General features: G+C 46.5%; 1 protein-coding gene across 1 annotated transcript in view; it reads left to right on the plus strand.

The window, feature by feature from the left end:
- The window catches only part of LOC143289933 (protein lev-9-like), a 299788-nt gene extending 278766 nt beyond the window's left edge, over positions 1–21022 (plus strand). Inside the window, exons 11-14 of the mRNA XM_076599192.1 lie at positions 279–370; positions 9652–9828; positions 12827–13003; positions 14883–21022. Of these exons, the coding sequence (XP_076455307.1) occupies positions 279–370; positions 9652–9828; positions 12827–13003; positions 14883–15169 (733 nt within the window). The 3' untranslated portion in view covers positions 15170–21022. The remainder of the gene's footprint in view (positions 1–278; positions 371–9651; positions 9829–12826; positions 13004–14882) is intronic.
- The last annotated feature ends 3049 nt before the right edge of the window (positions 21023–24071 follow it).

Genomic DNA, 24071 nt, shown 5'->3' on the forward strand with positions numbered 1-24071 from the left:
AAACTGCACGCAGGAAAAAAAAAAAAGGGTGGCGCTGTAGTGTAGCGACGCGCTCTCCCTGGGGAGAGCAGCCCAAATTTCACACAGAGAAATCTGTTGTGATAAAAAGAAATACAAATACAAATACTGCGTCATCATTATCGTGACCATCACATTTATTCCTTAATTTTTCATTAATGGATAGATAGATAGATGGATAGACGGACAGACAGACAGACAGACAGACAGATAGGTGCATGAACGACGGTGTGTGTGTGTGTGGGGGGTGATGGTTTCAGGTGTAACATCAGAACCAAGTTCCAAGGGGAGTCGTTTTCCACCCAGTGTCTTGAGAACGGCCAGTGGTCCTACCCGCCTCCCCTCTGCCTGGGTGGGTACCCGATGTTTGTGTGTCGCTGTGGGCATCAGTTGTAGCTGTGGTGCAGTGTTTGTAGGTGTGTGTGTGTCACTGTGGTCATTGTAGCTCTGGTGCAGTGTTTGTAGGTGTGTGTCGCTGTGGTCATTGTAGCTCTGGTGCAGTGTTTGTAGGTGTGTGTCACTGTGGTCATTGTAGCTCTGGTGCAGTGTTTGTAGGTGTGTGTCACTGTGGTCATTGTAGCTCTGGTGCAGTGTTTGTAGGTGTGTGTGTCGCTGTGGTCATTGTAGCTCTGGTGCAGTGTTTGTAGGTGTGTGTCGCTGTGGTCATTGTAGCTCTGGTGCAGTGTTTGTAGGTGTGTGTCATTGTAGCTCTGGTGCAGTGTTTGTAGGTGTGTGTGTCACTGTGGGCATAGTAGCTCTGGTGCAGTGTTTGTAGGTGTGTGTCATTGTAGCTCTGGTGCAGTGTTTGTAGGTGTGTGTCATTGTAGCTCTGGTGCACTTTGTAGGTGTGTGTCACTGTGGTCATTGTAGCTCTGGTGCAGTTTGTAGGTGTGTGTCACTGTGGGCATTGTAGCTCTGGTGCAGTGTTTGTAGGTGTGTGTCGCTGTGGTCATTGTAGCTCTGGTGCAGTGTTTGTAGGTGTGTGTCGCTGTGGTCATTGTAGCTCTGGTGCAGTGTTTGTAGGTGTGTGTCACTGTGGGCATTGTAGCTCTGGTGCAGTGTTTGTAGGTGTGTGTCACTGTGGGCATTGTAGCTCTGGTGCAGTGTTTGTAGGTGTGTGTCACTGTGGTCATTGTAGCTCTGGTGCAGTGTTTGTAGGTGTGTGTGTCGCTGTGGTCATTGTAGCTCTGGTGCAGTGTTTGTAGGTGTGTGTCACTGTGGGCATTGTAGCTCTGGTGCAGTGTTTGTAGGTGTGTGTCGCTGTGGTCATTGTAGCTCTGGTGCAGTGTTTGTAGGTGTGTGTGTCGCTGTGGTCATTGTAGCTCTGGTGCAGTGTTTGTAGGTGTGTGTGTCACTGTGGCATTGTAGCTCTGGTGCAGTGTTTGTAGGTGTGTGTCGCTGTGGTCATTGTAGTTCTGGTGCAGTGTTTGTAGGTGTGTGTGTCGCTGTGGTCATTGTAGCTCTGGTGCACTTTGTAGATGTGCATCACTGTGGTCATTGTAGCTCTGGTGCAGTGTTTGTAGGCGTGTGTCATTGTGGTCATTGTAGCTCTGGTGCAGTGTTTGTAGGTGTGTGTCACTGTGGTCATTGTAGCTGTGGTGCAGTGTTGTAGGTGTGTGTGTCACTGTGGTCATTGTAGCTCTGGTGCACTTTGTAGGTGTGTGTCACTGTGGTCATTGTAGTTCTGGTGCAGTGTTTGTAGGTGTGTGTCGCTGTGGTCATTGTAGCTCTGGTGCAGTGTTTGTAGGTGTGTGTGTCGCTGTGGGCATTGTAGTTCTGGTGCAGTTTGTAGGTGTGTGTCACTGTGGTCATTGTAGCTTTGGTGCAGTGTTTGTAGGTGTGTGTCACTGTGGTCATCGTAGCTCTGGTGCAGTGTTTGTAGGTGTGTGTGTCGCTGTGGGCATTGTAGCTCTGGTGCAGTGTTTGTAGGTGTGTGTGTCGCTGCGGGCATTGTAGCTCTGGTGCAGTGTTTGTAGGTGGTGTGTGTCGCTGCGGGCAATTGTAGCTCTGGTGCAGTGTTTGTAGGTGTGTGTCCACTGTGGTCATTGTAGCTCTGGTGCAGTGTTTGTAGGTGTGTGTGTCGCTGAGCGGGCATTGTAGCTCTGGCTGCTCTGGTGCAAAGGGGGTGTTTTTGTAGGTGTTGGAGTCGCTCGCTTGGAGTCGCTGCTGTTCGCGGCTGTGTCGCTGCGTGTGCTGGCTGCGAGGCTGGGCAGCTGTGTCGCCTGGCTACGCTCATTTTGTGTCGCGGCTGACGTCGCTGCAGCGGGGCTTCCTTCGGCTGCTGTGTTCCGCCTCTCTGGTCGCATGGTGCCCTGCGGCCTGTCGCTGCGGGGGGTGTCGTGTCGGGTCGCATGGCTGGCTTGTCGTGTGATGTCGCTGTGACCGCTTGTGTGTGAGTGGTGTCGCTGCGGCACTGCTGCTGTCTGCTGCGGCGCGCTGTGGTGTGTGTGGTTCCGATGCGGCTGGGGTCGTCGCTCTGTGCTGGCGTGGACCGCTGCGGCGGGGCTGTGCTGCGCTGGGTGCTGCGCGGGGGCTGCCCCCCCGCGTGCGGTGTGTGTCGCGTCCGCTGCTCTGTGTGCATGCTGTGGTGTGGTGGTCACTGTGGTCATTGTAGCTTGGTGCAGGTGTTTGTAGGTGTGTGTCACTGTGGTCATTGTAGCTCTTGTGCAGTGTTTGTAGGTGTGTATCCGCTGTGGTCATTGTAGCTCTGGTGCAGTGTTTGTAGGTGTGTGTCGCTGTGGTCATTGTAGCTCTGGTGCAGTGTTTGTAGGTGTGTGTCACTGTGGGCATTGTAGCTCTGGTGCAGTTTGTAGGTGTGTGTGTCACTGTGGTCATTGTAGCTCTGGTGGCAGTGTTGTAGGTGTGTGTCACTGTGGTCATTGTAGCTCTGGTGCAGTGTTTGTAGGTGTGTGTCACTGTGGTCATTGTAGCTCTGGTGCAGTGTTTGTAGGTGTGTGTGTCGCTGTGGTCATTGTAGCCTCTGGTGCAGTGTTTGTAGGTGTGTGTGTCGCTGTGGTCATTGTAGCTCTGGTGCAGTGTTTGTAGGTGTGTGCCACTGTGGGCATTGTAGCTCTGGTGCAGTGTTTGTAGGTGTGTGTGTGTCGGTGTGGGCATTGTAGCTCTGGTGCAGTGTTTGTAGGTGTGTGTGTGTCGCTGTGGTCATTGTAGCTCTGGTGCAGTGTTTGTAGGTGTGTGTCACTGTGGTCATTGTAGCTCTGGTGCAGTGTTTTGTTAGGTGTGTGGTGTGTGTCGCTGCGCTGTGTTCATAATATGTAAGCTGCTGGCTCTGAGGTGCACCAAAGATAAGAGTGATATTGTGTAGGAAGTGTGTGTCGCTCTGTGGTCCATTGATACAGGCTAGCACGGATTGGCAGCACAGTGTATTGGTAGGTGTGCCACTAGTAGTGGCAATAGAAGCTCCACTCAGGTATCGCCTCCTCTCTGGTTCTCTGGTGCAAGCAAGATGTGTAAGTTTTGTAGGTGGTGAGAGTCGTGGGCGGTCATATTGGGTAGCCACTGTTGCAGACAGAAGTGAGGTTTGAGTAGGAAGTGTGTGTGTCGGGAGAAGCAGGTGGACAATTGTAATGGCTCTCGGGCAGCTACCGGCACAGGAGCAAGAAAGGCACTCTGGTGCAAGTGATTAGTAGTGTGTGTGTCCAAACACAACACTGGTGGGGTCATTGAAGGCTCTGTGCATGAAGTGTTTTTGGTTCGAAAAAAGAGATTTAGCTCGGTGCAGTGTTTGTAGGTGTGTGTGTCGCTGTGTTCATGGTAGCTCTGGTGCCAGTGTTTGTACGGTAGGTGCGTGTCGCTGTGGTCATGTGTAGCTCTGGTGCAGTGTTTGTAGGTGTGTGTGTCGCTGTGGGCATTGTAGCTCTGGTGCAGTGTTTGTAGGTGTGCGTGTCGCTGTGGTCATTGTAGCTCTGGTGCAGTTTGTAGGTGTGTGTGTCGCTTGTGGTCATTGTAGCTCTGGTGCAGTGTTTGTAGGTGTGTGTGTCACTGTGGTCATTGTAGCTCTGGTGCACTTTTGTAGGTGTGTGTGTCACTGTGGTCATTGTAGCTCTGGTGCAGTGTTTGTAGGTGTGTGTCGCTGTGGGCATTGGTAGCTCTTGTGAGTGCTTTGTAGGTGTGTGTGTCGCTGTGGTCATTGTAGCTCTGGTGCAGTGTTTGTAGGTGTGTGTCACTGTGGTCATTGTAGCTCTGGTGCAGTGTTTGTAGGTGTGTGTCAGCTGTGGGCATTGTAGCTCTGGTGCAGTGTTTGTAGGTGTGTGTCACTGTGGTCATTGTAGCTCTGGTGCAGTGTTTGTAGGTGTGTGTGTCACTGTGGTCATTGTAGCTCTGGTGCAGTGTTTGTAGGTGTGTGTCGCTGTGGGCATTGTAGCTCTGGTGCAGTGTTTGTAGGTGTGTGTGTCGCTGTGGGCATTGTAGCTCTGGTGCACTTTGTAGGTGTGTGTGTGTCGCTGTGGTCATTGTAGCTCTGGTGCAGTGTTTGTAGGTGTGTGTCGCTGTGGGCATTGTAGCTCTGGTGCAGTGTTTGTAGGTGTGTGTGTCGCTGTGGGCATTGTAGCTCTGGTGCAGTGTTTGTAGGTGTGTGTCACTGTGGTCATTGTAGCTCTGGTGCAGTTTGTAGGTGTGTGTGTCGCTGTGGTCATTGTAGCTCTGGTGCAGTGTTTGTAGGTGTGTGTGTCGCTGTGGTCATTGTAGCTCTGGTGCACTTTGTAGGTGTGTGTGTCACTGTGGTCATTGTAGCTCTGGTGCACTTTGTAGGTGTGTGTGTCGCTGTGGTCATTGTAGCTCTGGTGCAGTGTTTGTAGGTGTGTGTCACTGTGGTCATTGTAGCTCTGGTGCAGTGTTTGTAGGTGTGTGTCGCTGTGGGCATTGTAGCTCTGGTGCAGTGTTTGTAGGTGTGTGTGTCACTGTGGTCATTGTAGCTCTGCTGCAGTGTTTGTAGGTGTGTGTCACTGTGGTCATTGTAGCTCTGGTGCAGTGTTTGTAGGTGTGTGTCACTGTGGTCATTGTAGCTCTGGTGCAGTGTTTGTAGATGTGTGTCACTGTGGTCATTGTAGCTGTGGTACAATGTTTGTAGGTGTGTGTCACTGTGGTCATTGTAGTTCTGGTGCAGTGTTTGTAGGTGTGTGTCACTGTGGTCATTGTAGTTCTGGTGCAGTGTTTGTAGGTGTGTGTCACTGTGGTCATTGTAGTTCGGGTGCAGTGTTTGTAGGTGTGTGTCGCTGTGGGCATTGTAGTTCTGGTGCAGTGTTTGTAGGTGTGTGTCACTGTGGTCATTGTAGTTCTGGTGCAGTGTTTGTAGGTGTGTGTCGCTGTGGGCATTGTAGCTCTGGTGCAGTGTTTGTAGGTGTGTGTCACTGTGGTCATTGTAGCTCTGGTGCAGTGTTTGTAGGTGTGTGTCACTGTGGTCATTGTAGCTCTGGTGCAGTGTTTGTAGGTGTGTGTGTCACTGTGGTCATTGTAGCTCTGGTGCAGTGTTTGTAGGTGTGTGTCGCTGTGGTCATTGTAGCTCTGGTGCAGTGTTTGTAGGTGTGTGTCGCTGTGGTCATTGTAGCTCTGGTGCAGTGTTTGTAGGTGTGTGTGTCGCTGTGGTCATTGTAGCTCTGGTGCAGTGTTTGTAGGTGTGTGTGTCGCTGTGGTCATTGTAGCTCTGGTGCAGTGTTTGTAGGTGTGTGTGTCACTGTGGTCATTGTAGCTCTGGTGCAGTGTTTGTAGGTGTGTGTCGCTGTGGTCATTGTAGCTCTGGTGCAGTGTTTGTAGGTGTGTGTGTCGCTGTGGTCATTGTAGCTCTGGTGCAGTGTTTGTAGGTGTGTGTCGCTGTGGTCATTGTAGCTCTGGTGCAGTTTGTAGGTGCAGTTTGTAGCTCTGTATGTGTCACAGTGATTTTTGTTATCACTTACTGGCGCAGTGTTTGTATGTATGTGTCACTGTGATTATTGCATCACTTACTGGGGCATTGTTTGTATGTATGTGTCACTGTGATTATTGTATCACTTGCTGGTGCAGTGTTTGTATGTATGTGTCACTGTGATTATTGTATCACCTACTGGTGCAGTGTTTGTATGTATGTATCATTGTGGTAATTGTATCACCTACTGGTGCAGTGTTTGTATGTATGTGTCACTGTGATCATTGTATCACCTACTGGTGCAGTGTTTGTTTGTGTGTATCATTGTGGTAATTGTATCACCTACTGGTGCAGTGTTTGTTTGTATGTGTGTCACTGTAGTAATTGTATCACCTACTGGTGCAGTGTTTGTTTGTATGTGTCACTGTGGTAATTGTATCACCTACTGGTGCAGTGTTTGTAAGTATGTGTCACTGTGATCATTGTATCACTTGCTGGTACAGTGTTTTTTAGGTGTGTGTCACTGTGGTCATTGTAGAACTTACTGGTGCAGTGATGTAGTACTTATTGGTGCCGTGTTTGTAGGTCTCGTCTGTGTCACTGTGATCATCGTAGCAATTATTAGTGTAGTTTGTAGCATTTACTGGTGCAGATTGTAGCATTTCTTGGTTGCCGTGTTTGTAGGGCTCGTCTGTGTCACTGTAGTCATTGTAGGACTTATTGGTGCAGAGTTTGTAAGTCTGTGTCACTGTGGTCATAGTAACACATTTTGGTGCAGTGTTTGTAGGTGTCGTCTGTGTCACTGTTGTCATTGTAGCACTTATTGGTGCAATGTTTGTAGGTTTGTGTCACGGTGGTCATTGTAGCACTTCTTGGCACAATGTTTGAAGGTCTGCACTTATTGGTGTAGCTTTTGTAGGTGTGTGTCACTGAAGTCATTGCAGCAATTATTGGTTTGGGTTTGTTTGTTTTTGGGGGGATTTTTTGTGGGTTTTTTTTAGCATTTATTGGTCCATCGCGTCTCTCTGTTGACGCGAGTCATAGTGTTGTGATCATTACGTCTCTTTAACTCTTTCCATACGAACGGCGAAAGAGACGACGTTAACAGCGTTTCACCCCAATTACCATCATCAAAATATTGCAAGCGGAAGGCTCTTATACTGAAGAGGTGAATGTTGACAAAGAATACCACAATTCTGACGACGGAAGCTGAAAGTTGGGTCATTCAGACACCCACTGGACATCCGAGGGGTTTGTGTAGAGGAGAAGAGAGGACTGGCCGTACTGAGTGAGTTTTAACCAAATACCGTACCAAGGAAGTGAAACCATATACCTTTCCTCGGCGCTGTTCATAGGGTGGAACTGCGGTCAAACTTCCACTTACAAGGTAACTATCGTTTAATCTTTCAAGTCTCTGTTAACAAGTGCTCAGGTGAACTGACGATAACGTTGACATGTGTACTGAAACAACAGTACTGAAGTAGTCTCTGCGTTTCGATGGCGTGTCATAAGTATCAAACTGTGCTTCTTTCCTCGCGCCCTTCAAAGGGTAGAACTACGGTCAAACTTCTGCTTGCAGGTAAGTTTCAGTATCAGTTTCAGTAGCTCAAGGAGGCGTCACTGCGTTAGGACAAATCCATATACGCTACACCACATCTGCCAAGCAGATGCCTGACCAGCAGCGTAACCCAACGCGCTTAGTCAGGCCTTGAGAAAAAAAGAAGATACATACATAAAAAAAGAACTACTACTAATAATAATAATATGTATAAGGCGCAAACACGTGATGAAGTCAACTATAAGCGTACAAAATAAATAAATAAATAAAATAAAATAAAATAAAATAAATATATAAATAAAGAACTAAATATATAACTAACTAAATAATAATAATATTTATTAAAAAAAAAAATTAAGAAAAAATAAATAAATAAATACACTGAAACAACAGTACTTCAGTAGTCTCTGCGTTTCAATGGTGTGTCATAAATGTCAAACTGTGCTTCTTTCCTCGCGCCCTTCAAAGGGTAGAACTACGGTCAAACTTCTGCTTGCAGGTAAGTATTGTTTAACCTTTCAAGTCTCTGTTCGCAAGCGCTCGTGTGACCCACGCTGACGGTTGTTCAAGTGTTCCACGGTGATTTGTGTCTGTGTTGTGTATGTGTTTTTTCTTGACACCCTGGATCTTCTCTTGACACCTGGATCTTCTCTTGACACCCTGAATCTTCTCTCTTGACACCCTGGATCTTCTCTTGACACCTGGATCTTCTCTTGACACCCTGGATCTTCTCTTGACGCCCTGGATCTTCTCTTGACACCCTGGATCTTCTCTGTTGTGACTAACAGCTCTGCCCCCTCACCCTGGGCAGAAGCTTGGATCGGATCGAGTGGAGTTCAACGACCTTTTGGCTCCTGCGCCATTTAAGGTCAAGTAGTGGAGTGATGGCCTAGAGGTAACGCGTCCGCCTAGGAAGCGAGAGAGAATCTGAGCGCGCTGGTTCGAATCACGGCTCAGCCGCCGATATTTTCTCCCCCTCCACTAGACCTTGAGTGTTGGTCTGGACGCTAGTCATTCGGATGAGACGATAAACCGAGGTCCCGTGTGCAGCATGCACTTAGCGCACGTAAAAGAACCCACGGCAACAACAGGGTTGTTCCTGGCAAAAATTCTGTAGAAAAATCCACTTCGATAGGAAAAACAAATGAAACTGCACGCAGGAATAAATACCAAAAAAATGGGTGGCGCTGTAGTATAACGACGCGCTCTCCCTGGGGGAGAGCAACCCGAATTTCACACAGAGAAATCTGTTGTGATAAAAAGAAATACAAATACAAAAATAGTTTTGCAGGGGATCGCAATGTCGTTCCTCTGGCGCTGTCTAGCAGCTGATGGAGCTGACGTCGCCTTGCGGCGCCAGTTGTAATACTGTTGGTTGAAGAGGGGGGGGTTCTGCTGATGCCCGTGCATTGCCGGAGCAGAGGAGCGTTCGTGGGCTGCAACTCCCACGTTCACTGGTATATACACGAGTGGGCTTTTACATGTACGACTATTTTCACCCCGCCATGAAGGCAGCCATACTCCGTTTTTTTTTTTTTGGGGGGGGGGTGTATGCTGGGTATATTCTTGTTTCCAGAAGCTACTGAATGCTGATAATTTATGGATTACGGGATATTTAACGTGCAGTATTTGATCTTCTGCTTGCCGTTTACACACGAAGGGGGTTCAGGCACAAGCAGGTCTACACTGCACACAATATGTTGACCTGGGAGATCGGAAAAAATCTCCACCCTTTACCCACCAGGCGCCCGGTTACCGAGATTCGAACCCGAGACCCTCAAATTGGAAGTCCAACGCTATAACCACTCGGCGATTGCGCCCGTCTTTAAAACTCACTCAGTACGGCCAGTCCTCTCTTCTCCTCTACACAGACCCCTCGGATGTCCAGTGGGTGTCTGAATGACCCAACCTTTAGCTTCCGTCGTCAGAATTGTGGTATTCTTTGTCAACATTCACGTCTTTAGTATAAGAGCCTTCCGCTTGCAACGTTTTGATGATGGTAATTGGGGTGAAACGCTGTTAACGTCGTCTCTTTCGCCGTTCGTATGGAGAGAGTTAACCTTTCTTCTTCTTCGTTCGTGGGCTGCAACTTCCACGCGTTCACTCGTATGTACATGAATGGGGTTTTACGTGTGTGACCGTTTTTACCCCCGCCATGTAGGCAGCCACACTCCGTTCCCCGGGGGGTTCTAACCCTTTCAGTGACATACACGGGCAGGTCAGTGCCAGGTGCCCAAGATCATGAACGGCACCATCGACGACGGGTCGGACGGCGTGTGGGTGGACACCGGCACCGTCATCACCCCCCGCTGCCTGAATGGACTCGTCCTCAACGACTCCACCCTCGTCACGTGCAACAACGGCACGTGGAACATCATCCCGCGCTGCGTGCCTGGTCAGTGAGGGAGGGAGGTGGGGGTGGTGTGGAGGGGGTAGTGGGAGGGAGGAATGGGGGTAGTGGTGTGTGTGGGGGGTGGGGGTGGGGTTTGGAGGGAGGGGGAGTAAGGAGGGAGGAATGGGGGGGTAGTGGTGTGTGGGGGGGGTGGGGGGTGGGGTTTGGAGGGAGGGGGAGTAAGGAGGGAGGAATGGGGGTAGTGGTGTGTGTGGGGGGGGTGGGGGTGGGGTTTGGAGGGAGGGAATGGGGGTAGTGGTGGGGAGGGTGGGGGGTGGAAGGTGGGGTGAGGAAGGAGGAATGGGGGTAGTGGTGGGGAGGGTGGAAGGTGGGTGAGGAAGGAGGAATGGGGGTAGTGGTGTGGGGGGTGGGGGGTGGAAGGTGGGGTGAGGAAGGAGGAATGGGGGTAGTGGTGGGGAGGGTGGAAGGTGGGTGAGGAAGGAGGAATGGAGGTAGTGGTGTGGGGGTGGGGGGTGGAAGGTGGGTGAGGAAGGAGGAATGGGGGTAGTGGTGTGGGGGTGGGGGGTGGAAGGTGGGTGAGGAAGGAGGAATGGGGGTAGTGGTGTGGGGGTGGGGGGTTGGAAGGTGGGTGAGAAGGAGGAATGGGGGTAGTGGTGGGGAGGGTGGAAGGTGGGTGAGGAAGGAGGAATGGGGGGTAGTGGTGTGGGGGGTGGGGGGTGGAAGGTGGGTGAGGAAGGAGGAATGGGGGTAGTGGTGTGGGGGTGGGGGGTGGAAGGTGGGTGAGGAAGGAGGAATGGGGGTAGTGGTGTGTGTGTGGGGGGGTGGAAGGTGGGTGAGGAAGGAGGAATGGGGGTAGTGGTGTGTGTGTGGGGGGGGTGGAAGTGGGAGGAAGAAGGGTTTTTTTGGTTTGTTTGGGTTGGGGTGTTTTTTTTGGGTGTGTGTGTGTTTTTTTCGTGGGGTGGGGGGGGGGGGTGGTTGTTGGATGGTTGTATTTCGTGTTGTTTGCTTGGTTGGTTGTTGTGGGTTGTTTGTTTTTTTTGTAGTTGATTTCTTCTTTATTGAACCACAGACATCATCTACAGTGTTAACAGAAAACACGGCAAAGCGTTCTCTTCTCCGTTGTATGTCAGCCTTTGATTTTTTGACATGACAACAGGAGCATTTCGGAGTAAAAAGGAAAAGGTAAACACTAGATCTATACATAGGATTGATGGACAGATAGATAGATAGATAGACAGCTGGCTATGTGTGTGGGTGTGTTCAACGGACTTATAAATAGATAGATAGATAGATCGCTATGTGTGGGTGGGTGTGTCCAGCGGACTTTTCGGTATATAGGTAGACTGATAGATTGATAGATATGTTTGGGTGGGTGTTTCCAACGGACTTTTCGGTATATAGGTAAATTGATAGATATGTTTGGGTGGGTGTTTCCAACGGACTTTTCGGTATATAGGTAGATTGATAGGTATGTTTGGGTGGGTGTTTCCAACGGACCTTTCGGTATATAGGTAGATTGATAGATATGTTTGGGTGGGTGTTTCCAACGGACCTTTCGGTATATAGGTAGATTGATAGGTATGTTTGGGTGGGTGTTTCCAACGGACTTTTCGGTACATAGGTAGATTGATAGATATGTTTGGGTGGGTGTTTCCAACGGACTTTTCGGTACATAGGTAGATTGATAGATATGTTTGGGTGGGTATTTCTAACGGACTTTTCTGTATATAGGTAGATTGATAGCTTGATAGATATGTTTGGGTGGGTGTTTCCAACGGACTTTTCGGTACATAGGTAGACTGATAGGTATGTTTGGGTGGGTATTTCCAACGGACTTTTCTGTGTATAGGTAGATTGATAGATATGTTTGGGTGGGTGTTTCCAACGGGCTTAAATATATATACATATATTTAAGACTGTAAGACGGTACGCATGGTATGCCCCATGAAACTCATGGAAGATAAAGTAGATGATACGTCCCAGTGTGAGTGGTGTGTCTCAAGGACCTGTAAAAGATGCAGCAGACTCGAAGTCCCTGTGTTTGTTAGTGGTGTTCCACGGACTTGTAAATGGATATTTCTAAGACTCTGAGTCGATTGATGTGTGGTACGTCACAAGGACTTGTATATTTAAGAATCATAAGTCAGTGTATGATTGTGTGTGTGTGTGTGTGTGTGTGTGTCCCACGGACTTTTAAATACACATGAAAGACTAATGTCCGTGTGTGTGTGTAGTAGTAGTAGTAGTTGTAGTAGTCTTCAGTTTAACGTCTTCCACTTTAAGTGATATTAGACAGAGAAAAGGGGGCGTGGGGGTGCGGGAGGGTGTGTGTATTCGTGTGTGCGCATGTGTATGTGTGTGTGTGTGTGTGTGTGTGTGTGTGTGTGTGTGTGTGTGTGTGTGATATGTCCCACGGACTTATAGACAAACATTTAAGACTTTGAGTCCATTGGTGTGTGGTGTGTCCACAGACTTATGAACAGATATTTAAGAATCTAAGTCCGTGTGTGTGTGGGGTGGTGGGGGGGGGGGAGGGGGGTCCCGTGAACTTATAGATATATATTTCAGACTATAAGTCCATGTGTTCGTGATATGTCCAATGGACTTATAAATGTATGTTTAAGACTATAAGTCTGTGTGTGTGTGTGTGTGTGTGTGTGTGTGTGTGTGTGTGTGTGTGTGTGTGTGATGTGTCCCACAAACTTGATGACATTTAAGATTCTAAGTCCGTGTGTTTGTGGTGCGTCCCTTGGACTTATAAATACATATCTAAGACTATAAGTCTGTGTGTGTTTGTGTGTTGGGTTATGTACCACGGACTTAAAGATAGATATAATTTATAGGACTGCAGGTCCGTGTGTCCGTGTGTGTGTGTGTGTGTGTCCCACGGACTTTTAAATTGATATGTAAGACTAATGTCCATGTGTGTGTGTGTGTGTGTGTGTGTGTGTGTGTGTGTGTGTGTGTGTGCGTGCATGTGTGTGTGTGTGTGTGCGTGCATGCGTGCTTGTCCGCGGTTGTGCGCGCGCCGCGTGTCCAGCCCCGTGCAGTGACCCCCCTCCCCTGGTGGACCACGGGCACCGGGTGTTCTTCGGGGTGCGCCACGGGGACCGGGCCCGCTACTTCTGCATCGAGGGCTACAAGCTGTCCACCAAGTCCCAGTACCTCACCTGTCAGTACGGCCGCTGGGAGGGGCCCGAGCCCAGGTGTGAGGAAAGTGAGTATTTGATGACCTTGTTTGGGGGTTGAACAGTAATTTTTTTTTTATTTGGGGAACAATGTCACAATACAAACACAGTGATATAGAGATGAACAGGGCAACCAGAAAATCTGATGTTAAGTACCTGTCCTGATACGCGTTATTTCTGATAATTACGTTTGTTCTTTTTGTGTGTGGGTAGGTGGGTAGGTATTTAAGAGAGAGGGAAGGAGGGGGGACAGAGAGAGAGGGAAGGGAGGGAGAGAGAGGGGGAAAGAGAAGGGAGGGGGAGAGAGAGGGGGGAGGGAGAGAGAGAGGGGGGAGGGAGGGAGAGGGAGAGAGAGGGGGGGGAGGGAGAGAGAGGTGGAAAGAGAAGGGAGGGAGAGAGAGAGGGGGGGAGGGAGGGAGAGGGAGAGAGAGGGGGGAGGGAGAGATAGGTGGAAAGAGAAGGGAGGGGGAGGGAGAGAGAGGGGGGGGAGAAAGAGGGGGTGATGGGGAAAGAAATAAAGAGGGTGATGCAGGGGGAGAGAGAGAGACAGACAGACAGAAAGAATGATATAGGGGGAGAGAGGGGAAGAGAGAGAGAGAGGGACACATACACACACACACACACACACACACACACACACACACACACACACACACGGACCTCACCTGTCAATAGGGCCTCTGGGAGGAAAGTGAGTATTACAGTTGTTCTTTGTGTGGGTGGGTGAGAGTGTGGGGGTGGTGGGAGAGAGGGAGAGAGGAAGGAAGGAGGGAGGGAGAGAGAGGGGCACACACACGGACCTTACCTGTCAGTGCGGCCGCTGGGAGGGCCCCGAGCCCAGGTGTGAGGAAAGTGAGTATTATTACCCCTCCCCCCCCTCTCCACACACACATACACCCACCACCACCCTCCTACGTTGTGTGTGGGGGTGGGGGGGGGGGGGGGGGGTGAGTGGGTGAGAGAGGGGGGTAGAGAGGAAGACAGAGAGAGATAGAGAGTGTGTGTGTGCCTGTCTATCTGTCTGTTTGTGTGTATGTGTTTGTGTGTTTCTGGCTCTCTCTCTCTCTCTCTCACACACACACACACACACACACACACACACACACACACACACACACACACACACACACACACACATACATACATACATACATACATACATACACACATACACGCTCTCTCTCTCTCTTACTCACTCACTCACTCTCTCTCCCTCTCTCTCATTTTCCACCCTCCCCGAAAGATCGATGCATGCGTGAACGTAATATGAATGTATTGATAGAAATAAAATGTCTGTTTCCAAAACAGCTTTGCCAATCCAAACAGACCGTGCATGAAAAAAGGAAAAGAAAAAAGAAGGAAAAATAAAAACATAATGATGAAAAAGGATGAATGGATTACCATATGTAGCAACACACACAACAACAACAACAACAACTGCTGCTGCTAATGGCAATGATGGTGATGATGATGACGATAGTAACAATAACATTAACAACAACAGCAATGATAATGGTAGTAATAATGATAAGAAGAATAAGATAATGATAATGATGATAGTGATGATGATATCATCATCATCATCATCACCATGCTTACTGCTGCTACTGCTACTACTACTACTACTACTACGAATGATAGTTCACAATCATAAAATCATAATCATAATTATTAATCATGATTATATCGCTGAATCTTTGTGTGGAGACAGACCAGAAAGCTTTCACACCACCAGAGACGTTCACACACGCATGCACACTCTGAAACCGAACAATGATTGAATGATGTTAACAGCAAACCCACCAACCGAACGAAGAACTGACCATGTGTGTGTGTGTGTGTGTGTGTGTTTGCGTGCGTGCGTGTGTGTTTGTTCCCCCCATGCCCCCCACCCCCCTCTTCCCACAGACTACTGCCCCAACCCGGGCTCCATCCCCAACGGCAAGGTGTACAAGAAGGGCGCCGTGGGCAAGTTCCTCTTCCGCGAATTCATCTACACCATCAAGCACGGCACGCGCATCGAGTACGACTGCGACCGTAACTACAAGCTGAAGGGGCCTCGCGGGGCGGCCTGCATCAACGGCAAATGGCGGCCCGAGGAGAGGCCCGAATGTGTCCGCTCCCGGCACCCCCTGTTCCGGAAGCTGTGGAAGCCCTACGAGGAGCAGTCCTTGACCTACAGGTACTACCGGTGAGCCGGCAGTTACCTCCCCTCCGTCCCCTCCCTCCCTCCGCCCCCTCCTACCACTACCACTACCACTACTGTACCCGCCATCGCTGTGGAGAGTGGACTGGAAGCTTGCAGGTTTGGGGACAGTTCTTGCGATCAACAGACAACACTTTTTTTTTTGTTTTTTGTCTGTAACAGGAAGAGAGGGTGTTCATTACTGTGCAAACCAGCGATCTGTGGGGTCTTTGTTCAGTTTGTTGTTGTTGTTGTTGTTGTTGTTGTTGTCTTTAACAGCCTGAGGAAGAGAGGGAGTTCGTTACTGTGCAAGCCAGCGATTTTGAGAGGTCTTTGTTTTTTGGGTTTTTTTTTTTTTGGGGGGGGGGGGTTTTTTATTGTATGGATTTGTCCGAACGCTGTGACGCCTCCTTGAGTAACTGAACTGAACTGAATTGATTTATTGGAATGTTGAAACATGCGCTCGCTTTGTGTAGAGGCTGGCCACTGAGAACTCGGGGTTTTAAGGACAGTCGTTTGCGTTAGGGACATGAAAGAAGTGAGCTTGGTATCGTAAAGCTTTTGTCGTTTAGCTGGCCGGAGCCTGGGATGTTGATTTTAAGGTATTGCTGGGGCTTGATTCGTGGCTGCGATGGAAACTGTTGCATTATTATTATTTTCTTTTTTTTTTGGTTAGGAGGATTGTAACTTGTGAACATGTTCACAGTCCCTTTTCATCATGAAGCAAAAATTTACTCATTTTGTACATAAAAAAAAAAAAAATTCTTGATCGCATAATAACGATAGAATATGGAAAATTGTTTTGTTGTTGTTGTTTTTTTGGCTGGTCATGTTTTTTGGTTATCTTCAATTCTTTGATTCATGTGTGACGTGTAAGTTTTCGGGGAAAGTTAATGAAAAGGGTTTGTTCTTTCAAACCAGGAGTTCTCAGAGAAAGAAAGGGAGACTATGGGGACTGGTGGATGGGTACCTGAGTTACCTCCCCCCCCATGGATTATCATTGGCAGCAACCCCAGTGTGTAGTAGCTCTTCCATAAAAAAAAAGCCCAAATACATTGAAGAACTTATACACTGGAATACTTGCTTTTGTCCATTAGAGTAGACTTTGAACAGGTGATGATCGCCGCTATTACATTAACCCTTCAGTGTATGATAACATATGCGTATTTCTTACCATTTTAATAAGGCATTGAGGGTCAGAGGTGGAATGGTCCCGCTTTCTACAGTTGGCTGAAATGCTTTTGGTGTGTCTCCATTGATATACTCGGGCAAAAAGATCTTTTAGTCACCAGCTATGCAACATCCTGATTATGGAACATTATCTGCGGGATAATATAGGTCATGATTGTAGCTTGGGCAACTCGCTTGTGTGAGGTCTCTGTCAGTTCCGGGCTACTACTACATCATAGATTCGCAGAGAAGCAACATTTTGTTAAGGGGGGGGGGGGTAATTATCGAACATTAACCGTAATTAACTAAATTTGTGTAACAATTAGTTTGTTTTTTAGTTATTTCTTCAATAAACCATTGTGAATCTGTTATTGGAGAGGAGGAGGCGATGTTTGTCAGTGGAAGCAGAGTATCTAGTGCTTTAGACAGTGACAAACTTTACGAAGTAACAAAGGCAACGTATGATTTTTTTGTTTAATGCAGGGAAAGAATAAATGATTAGAATGATAAATGGATAGCCTATTTATTTATCGCTGAATCTTGTGCGGGAGACAGATCAAATGTGTGCATTACTCTACGGGATGGAAGACAAAACTCGTAAACACGTGATATAGATAGAGGGCTAGAGACACTATGGACGGAAGAATAGGAGGGGTTATTTTGAAAACTAGAAGTAGGTTATAAGGCCAAGACTTGAAAGGGCTTAGTGTAAGGATTTGACGAAGCGAAAATATCATTATCAGCACACCAGTAGACCAGTTTGTTTATGGGTTAATTAAAATCAGTTTGACTCCTTAACCTCCATCGCGTCCTTTGCAATGATATTCTGTCCGGCTGACATTTTATATTGGCAGGATAAAAGCGCATGTCATTCTATGGAGAACATTCACGTCTTTGACGTATGAACAAGGTTCTAGCCCCTATATGAACATGACATGTCCATGACAGGATGGAAATCTACGTCCAGCTGATAACAAGGGAATGTGTTTTGGGTCTGGAAGAAAGCACGTGTCATGCTCACTTTCCCATCGGGGGGGTTTGCTTTTGTTGTTGGTTCTTTGTAATTGTCCTGCTGTGTCTCTGGGGGTGTTGTGGTAGAACGGGCTAAGGCACTGGACTTGTGATCCAGTGTTCACCAGTGACACGGGTCGGAGGCCCCCGTCTTTTGGCACGGTGCTCTGTCCGTGGGGACAGGCACTTTGGTCCGATTTATCCCGCTACTCCACCCGTCTGTGATTGGGGGTACCTCACCTCGGTCAGGGAAGGTTAAAACGGCGGAAGGAGAGGACTGGGCCCCGCCTTCCAGTGCCCGAGCCCTGGACACAGTGGGTGTGAATTCACTGCCCCAGTGGCCGTAAAAGCTGTGGGACTTTTTTTTTTTTTTCTTGAATCACTGGAAGCGAGCTCTAACCAGCACGTCTTCGTTGTTTTGAATATTTCCATGTCTTGATGTGTTTTTTGTGACTTTATTTACATGACCTGTGCCAAAAATAACCTGCACCCTGTAAAAGGTCTCAGGGTGTCCTGAGTAAGTGGATTACTGAAGAGTTTAACTTTAAAAAAAAAAAAACATCCTGTGTTCTATGTTTCTTCAAAATGTGTTGTTGATTTTTGTTGTTGGTTGTTTGTTGTTGTTTTTTTTTGGGGGGGGGGGGTGAGGGTTTATCCGTAACTTGTTAGTGTTGATGTAGCTATAGAGTTGTGTTGTTTGCATCTGCATAAAGAAATAGGGAGGCACTGTGTGTGTGTGTGTGTGTGTGTGGCTTGACGGGGCCCATGACACGTGTGAAGACTGAAACAGAAGACGCTGGTGAAGTGTTCACCCTTCCACCACTGACACCTAGGACGAATGTCTCGGTGGTGTTGTTGGGTCAGCCAGAGCACCCCCTACCCCCCCCCCCAGCCCCCACCCCCATTCCCCCGCCAGGTCATGTTTGTGGGGTGAGGGTACATCACATATGTGATGGTGATCATGGTAATGATGATGGTGACAGGAAGAAACAGAAGAGGGAAGGAAATGATGCTACCTGCCGGTCACAGTAACAGAAGGGTGATAACAACAGTGGTACAGAAACGAAGGAGAAGAAAGGGAAATTTTTTGTTTTCATGAATTCCTTTTGAGTTTTATCCTCATTCACAATCGACTTGAGCATGAAATTGACAATAATAGTGTCACCTTTAAACCCTTCCATTTCCTTTCATCCCGGGCTGCTGTTATATTCTTTCGATGAAGAGTAAATCCACCATATCCGTTTCAGCTTTCTCAGCCCCCCCCCCTCCCCCCCCCCACCCCCCCCCCCCCCCCCCGCCCCGTCCGCCCCAGCACTCCCCCCCTCCTCTCCAAAAAAAAAAGATTGTCCCAGAAAATTATTGTTGTCTATAAAAACACTGAAGATTAATTCTGTCACACCTGTTTCAGCTTATGTTCCCCCCCCCCCCCCCCCTATTCAGTATTGGTCCTGAACTTCTTACCTATATAAACACTTCCTTTGTTGTTGTGTTTTTTTTCTTCTTCTCGCATTCTTGAGTTCTCATTCATTACATTCCCACCGATTTCAACCGCGTTAGACTGTACACTGTCTGTCAGAAGCAGTTTTCTGATCATCATGTACACACATGCTGTATAAAAACAACATAAAAACATCAATCAAACAACATATAACAAGAAACAAACAGACAATAACATAAACTTTTTATTCTCTCCTGTTTTCACTCTTGGACTTCCTTCGGTGTTTTTTTTTTTTTATTAAAAAAAAAAAAAAAAAAAGGTGGGTGTGGGGACGGAAGCGGGTGGTTTGCTGTTGTTCCTTGAAGATAAGGGACAGCTTGTTGCTGATTTGAATTGTGTTGCACGTGTAAGACATTCAATATAGCGCGTTTCGTTGCTTTAGACTTTCTTGAAGGGAAAACGAGCCATGTGTGTACTGGTTACACTTCAGACACAGTTCTGGCTGACTATAGTTTGTTTTCCTTCCTCCTTTTCTGTCTGTGTCTGCCTCTCTCTCTCTCTCTCTTGTTTTCCTTCCTCCATTTCTGTCTGTGTGTCTGCCTCTCTCTCTCTCTCTCGCTCTCTTGAATCCATTCTTTTACTCAATCAGGAGCATACATACATAGGCCTACATAGTCGCTCTACTTGACTAACATCATGAAGTCATTAAACTGAAGAAGAAGAAGAACAACAACAACAACAACAACAACACACACAACAACAACAACACACACACAGAATCATGAGTGTCACGTCAATAATAATATATGTACATAATCTGTCCTATTTTGGGAGAAAAAAAAATCAACAACAAATTTGAACACAGAGGATACGCTGGTTGTGAACTTGTACATTTGTAGTTAAGCATTTAACCCCCCCCCCCTCCCCCCCCCAACCCCCTCCCCCCCCCCCCCCTCCCTCCTCCCCACCCCTCACCATCTCAGAAGCATTAACTGCGAAATTCTTTATGACATGTGAACCATAAATGTTTTATGTATCGTCTGGAATTCTCTGTAAGGTGACTAGAATAACATATGTGTCGTTTCCGTTTAATGGGTAATTAATTGTTGTGGTTTTTTTTTTTTTTTTTTTTTTTTTTTAAGTTTGAATTTGTTATTGACATTTGGCAAATAACTATCAATCATTGCAATAAATGTTGGACTTAGAGCCGATGATTTCAAGTTGTCACAATTTTTGTCTGAGGAACTGTATTTGTAAAATATTTTTGAGGGGTTCCTTAAACTTAGATCGGAGTTAAATGTTGTACCGAAATCTTTGTGGTTGTGTATTTTCCGTTGCTTCGTTCAGATGTAAACTGTGTTTGGAAAAAAAAAAGAAGAAAAAAAAAGATAGGTTACAAGGAGTATTGTAGAATGTATATGTGATACGTTTATATATTGTCTTTGTCAAAGACTTCTCCTTTTTTTTTATAAAGATTTTTGTAGTAAAATGTGGTGAGGTCCATGTTTATAAAGCTGTTAACTGCCTCGATGTATTCTCCCAGTATGATGATTAAAAGACATAATTTATATGTCAGCATTCAAACGTGAACGGAGGTGTGAATTTAGTTTGTTTTTTCCTTTCTTTTTCTTTTTTTTTTATGAATTTGACTGCTGAAGTAGCATAACTATTTTAAGATCCAAAATCATCACAATGCAGTTGCAACACGTTAACGCAGGTGATATTTCTTACCCCCGCACCCCCACCCCCCCCTTTTTTTCTAATTTATTTTTATTTCCACCTATGATTTATCTGAAAACTGAACAGAAGACGGTAGTAATAAACTTTAGAATGCATACGTATAAAACATGTCTGTGTTTTATCGGAAAGGAACTATGATTTTTTTTGTTTTGTTTTGTTTTGTTTTTTTGTTTGTTTTGGTGTTTAGGTGCTGATTTTTTGGTGACATGTCCAGGTGTTAGTTAAATGTGTTCATAGCGCGTTTTGGTGTAAACTGGCTATTTTGTTGTTGTATATGTGGAATTGATGGCTCGTTTAATTTATTTTTTTTTCTCTTGCATTTGACGTTACCGTTGAGCTTAGTTACATGTGGCAATCTTCTTTTCTTTTCATTAATTTTGTGTCTCGGTGTTTTGTTTTTAATGAGTGAAGATATTATCAAACATTAACCACAGTTAACTAAATTTGTGTAACCATTAGTTTGTTTTCATTTTTTTTCTACAATAAACCATTGTGAATCTGTTATTGGGTTTTGGTTTTGTTTTGTTTTTTGAGTCTGCGTGTGATATCAGTCTGGGAAGATGGAAGGTTAGTATGCTTAGTAATCTGTCTCTCTATTTCTCTCGTTCCGCCTTCCTCGTTTCTAAAATTTGTGCGAGCGCGCGCGCGCACACACACACACACACACGCACGCACGCACACACATCTTCCCATATGAGAGTCAGTCAGGCCACACGCCCCAACAGCTAAAAGCACGAAAAACACGTGCCGAAAGTGTTAACTCAGAGCCAGTGAGCGATGTTCATGTGTGACACGTGCTCACGTGACTCATTTGCTCTACCCTTTCAAAGTGAAGGCGGTGGGCACTTGTTCACAAGTCAGCTCCAAAGTTCCACGCTGATCTCAGTTGTTGAGTTGGATTTCTTTTTTGATACAGTATAACACTTTGACTGGATGTCACTTTGATACAGTGTTCGTGTAGATGCATGGATATCACTCTGATACAGCACTACTGTCGGCAGATATTGATGCAGCGTTGTTGCAGTTGGACGTTATTTCATTGTTGAGCTGGATTTTGATACATCGTTACTGTTGCTGGATATCACGTTGATACATCGTTACTGTGGCTGGATATCACGTTGATACATCGTTACTGTGGCTGGATATCACGTTGATACTTCGTTACTGTGGCTGGATATTACGTTGGTACATCGTTACTGTGGCTGGATATCACGTTGATACATCGTTACTGTGGCTGGATATCACGTTGATACTTCGTTACTGTGGTTGATACATCGTTACTGTGGTTGGATATCACTGATACATCGTTACTATTGTTGGATATCACTGATACAGTGTTACTGTGGCTGGATATCACTGATACAGTGTTACTGTGGCTGGATATCACTTGGAGACCTCGTTATTCCGGTTGAATGCCACCTTCGTACAAGAGCAGTAAAAGAGACCGTCGTTCAGAGGGCCCGGCGACAGAAGGGCAAGCACTCCATGACGAAACAGGGTGAGTGACAAACTTAATGTCGTGTTATTCTTCATTGATGGTTTAGTTGATCCTTGAAAGAGAACACCCAAATAGTGCTGAATAAAACCCCCATATAAAATAATTATCGCCATTTCCTTTCTGCTGTTGGACACTCACATCTAATATATATATATATACCCCCACCCCACCTCCCGCACAATCTGTGTCTGACGTCCATACTAAAAGATTCTTTACGCCCCTCCCCCCCCCCCCCCCCCCGCCCCCCCTAACCATCCCCACTCACTTCCACCTCCGTCAGCATCAATCCCTAAACACATTCGTGGGCAGTTCTTTAATTCGCATGCAGCCTTTCTTTTTAAGGATCGCCTGAATCTGATCTGCAGACGAAACCACAAATAAATAAATGAATAAATAGATGAACTTTAAAAATAAAATAAAATAAAGCGTCGCTTGCTGGTTGACAGTAATCACCGTAGTACTGAAGTCACGTACGTGGCAAGTAAACTTTAAAGCACTTTTCGGGAGAGATCGAACGTGTTTTGTCTTGCGTTTCGATGTTTCCATTATGTGCTTTAATTCATTATTAACATACAACCGTAAATGATACATTAAAAAACGAAAGATATAGTGATGGTTGTCTGTGCAGTTGTGTGGGCTTTACGCAAAAAGAATATCATTATCATTATTGTTATCGTTAACAGTAAAAGTAGTTGTATTGTTCTATTGGTGAACCGACAAGGGATACACCTACAGTGCATGTGGCAGTATCCAAATTTCTTCCCCGCCTCCACTCCTCGATGTCTGTGAGACTGACGGAGTGAACGTCCACACCTTATTGTGAACACTACTCATTCTGTCTTGAGCCTCGGGGATTTGTGGGCATTGCCATCGCCGCCGGCATGGCAGCCTGCTGGTAGATAATAAACAATAAAAGAAAGAAAAATGGTGGCACTACAAGGGCATCCAGGAGTCATGACCTGGGTAGAGTTGAGTTTAACGACTTTTCGGCGTATCGCCCTTAAGGTCAAGTTGTTCGTGGCTGTGGTCTTACCCATGGGGGTGTGATATGGTCAAGGCGTTGGTCCTGTGACCCGGCTGGGTGCGGCCCGGCCCCCTTTGAGTGTAAGGAGTTACGGGGCCGAAACACTTGACTGAGGGGGGCTTCGTCTCTGAAGACCCTTTACTGTCCAGCTCTCTCTAGAGTTTCTTATCACTTATCACCTAACAAGCCGAGGAAGCGACAGTGGACACAGGGTGTGTGGTTTGAGCGCACTCTGGTCTTTTACCTTCCGTTCTGTTCTCCGGCTCAAGGGAAAGAACTTGTAAAATAGTACAAAAACTGAACTGGGATGATATTTGCTTCCCTTCCTTTTCCTCCACTTCTTGCCAGGAACTGAACGTGGTTTTGGAGACTTAAAAAAAAATTGTTTTGTTTTTGTTTGTCTTTTCGAACGAGATGATAATCTGAGTTCTTTTCAGCACAGTGTACACTGAGTGCAAGTCAGATTAGAAGAACCCATTTAACAAGAGCTTTTCGCTGCAAAATTCTTTGAACAATATCCGTCCACTTGAATAAGGAATGGCGTGGAATGTGAACAATGGCGAAATGCTCTCCTTGGGAGAGGCCAGGAGCCTGAATTTCACGCGAAGAAAAATTTATTTGTGTTGACGAGAGAGTTGAATGAAATAATGTGCCTCTGCCAGTGAATAGTACATGATTCAGTATTCGCTAAATCAGTGTATGTGATACTCATGATACCCACCACTTTCATAAAACAAACTTGTTGCTATTTATAAAGTATTATAAATTGAAACCACATGAAATAATCATAAGAGATGCGATTCTTGATTCTTCAATTTTTGTATCACACAAGTTCTTTCCCTTGAACCTATAACGTCAGAACTCCGGAAGATAACAAACATAATTGTGTTATTCGTGCAGCGCTGAATCTTGAACAGATTGTGTTAGCAGCAATTCGCATGCATACAGATGAATAACAGATAAAAATTTATACGTGTTTATAGAAAGTTTGAGAAACTGTAGATCGAAAACGAAGGATAGGAGAGATGTTT

This window comes from Babylonia areolata, chromosome 14, assembly GCF_041734735.1.
Source record: "Babylonia areolata isolate BAREFJ2019XMU chromosome 14, ASM4173473v1, whole genome shotgun sequence".
Taxonomy (NCBI): domain Eukaryota; kingdom Metazoa; phylum Mollusca; class Gastropoda; order Neogastropoda; family Buccinidae; genus Babylonia; species Babylonia areolata.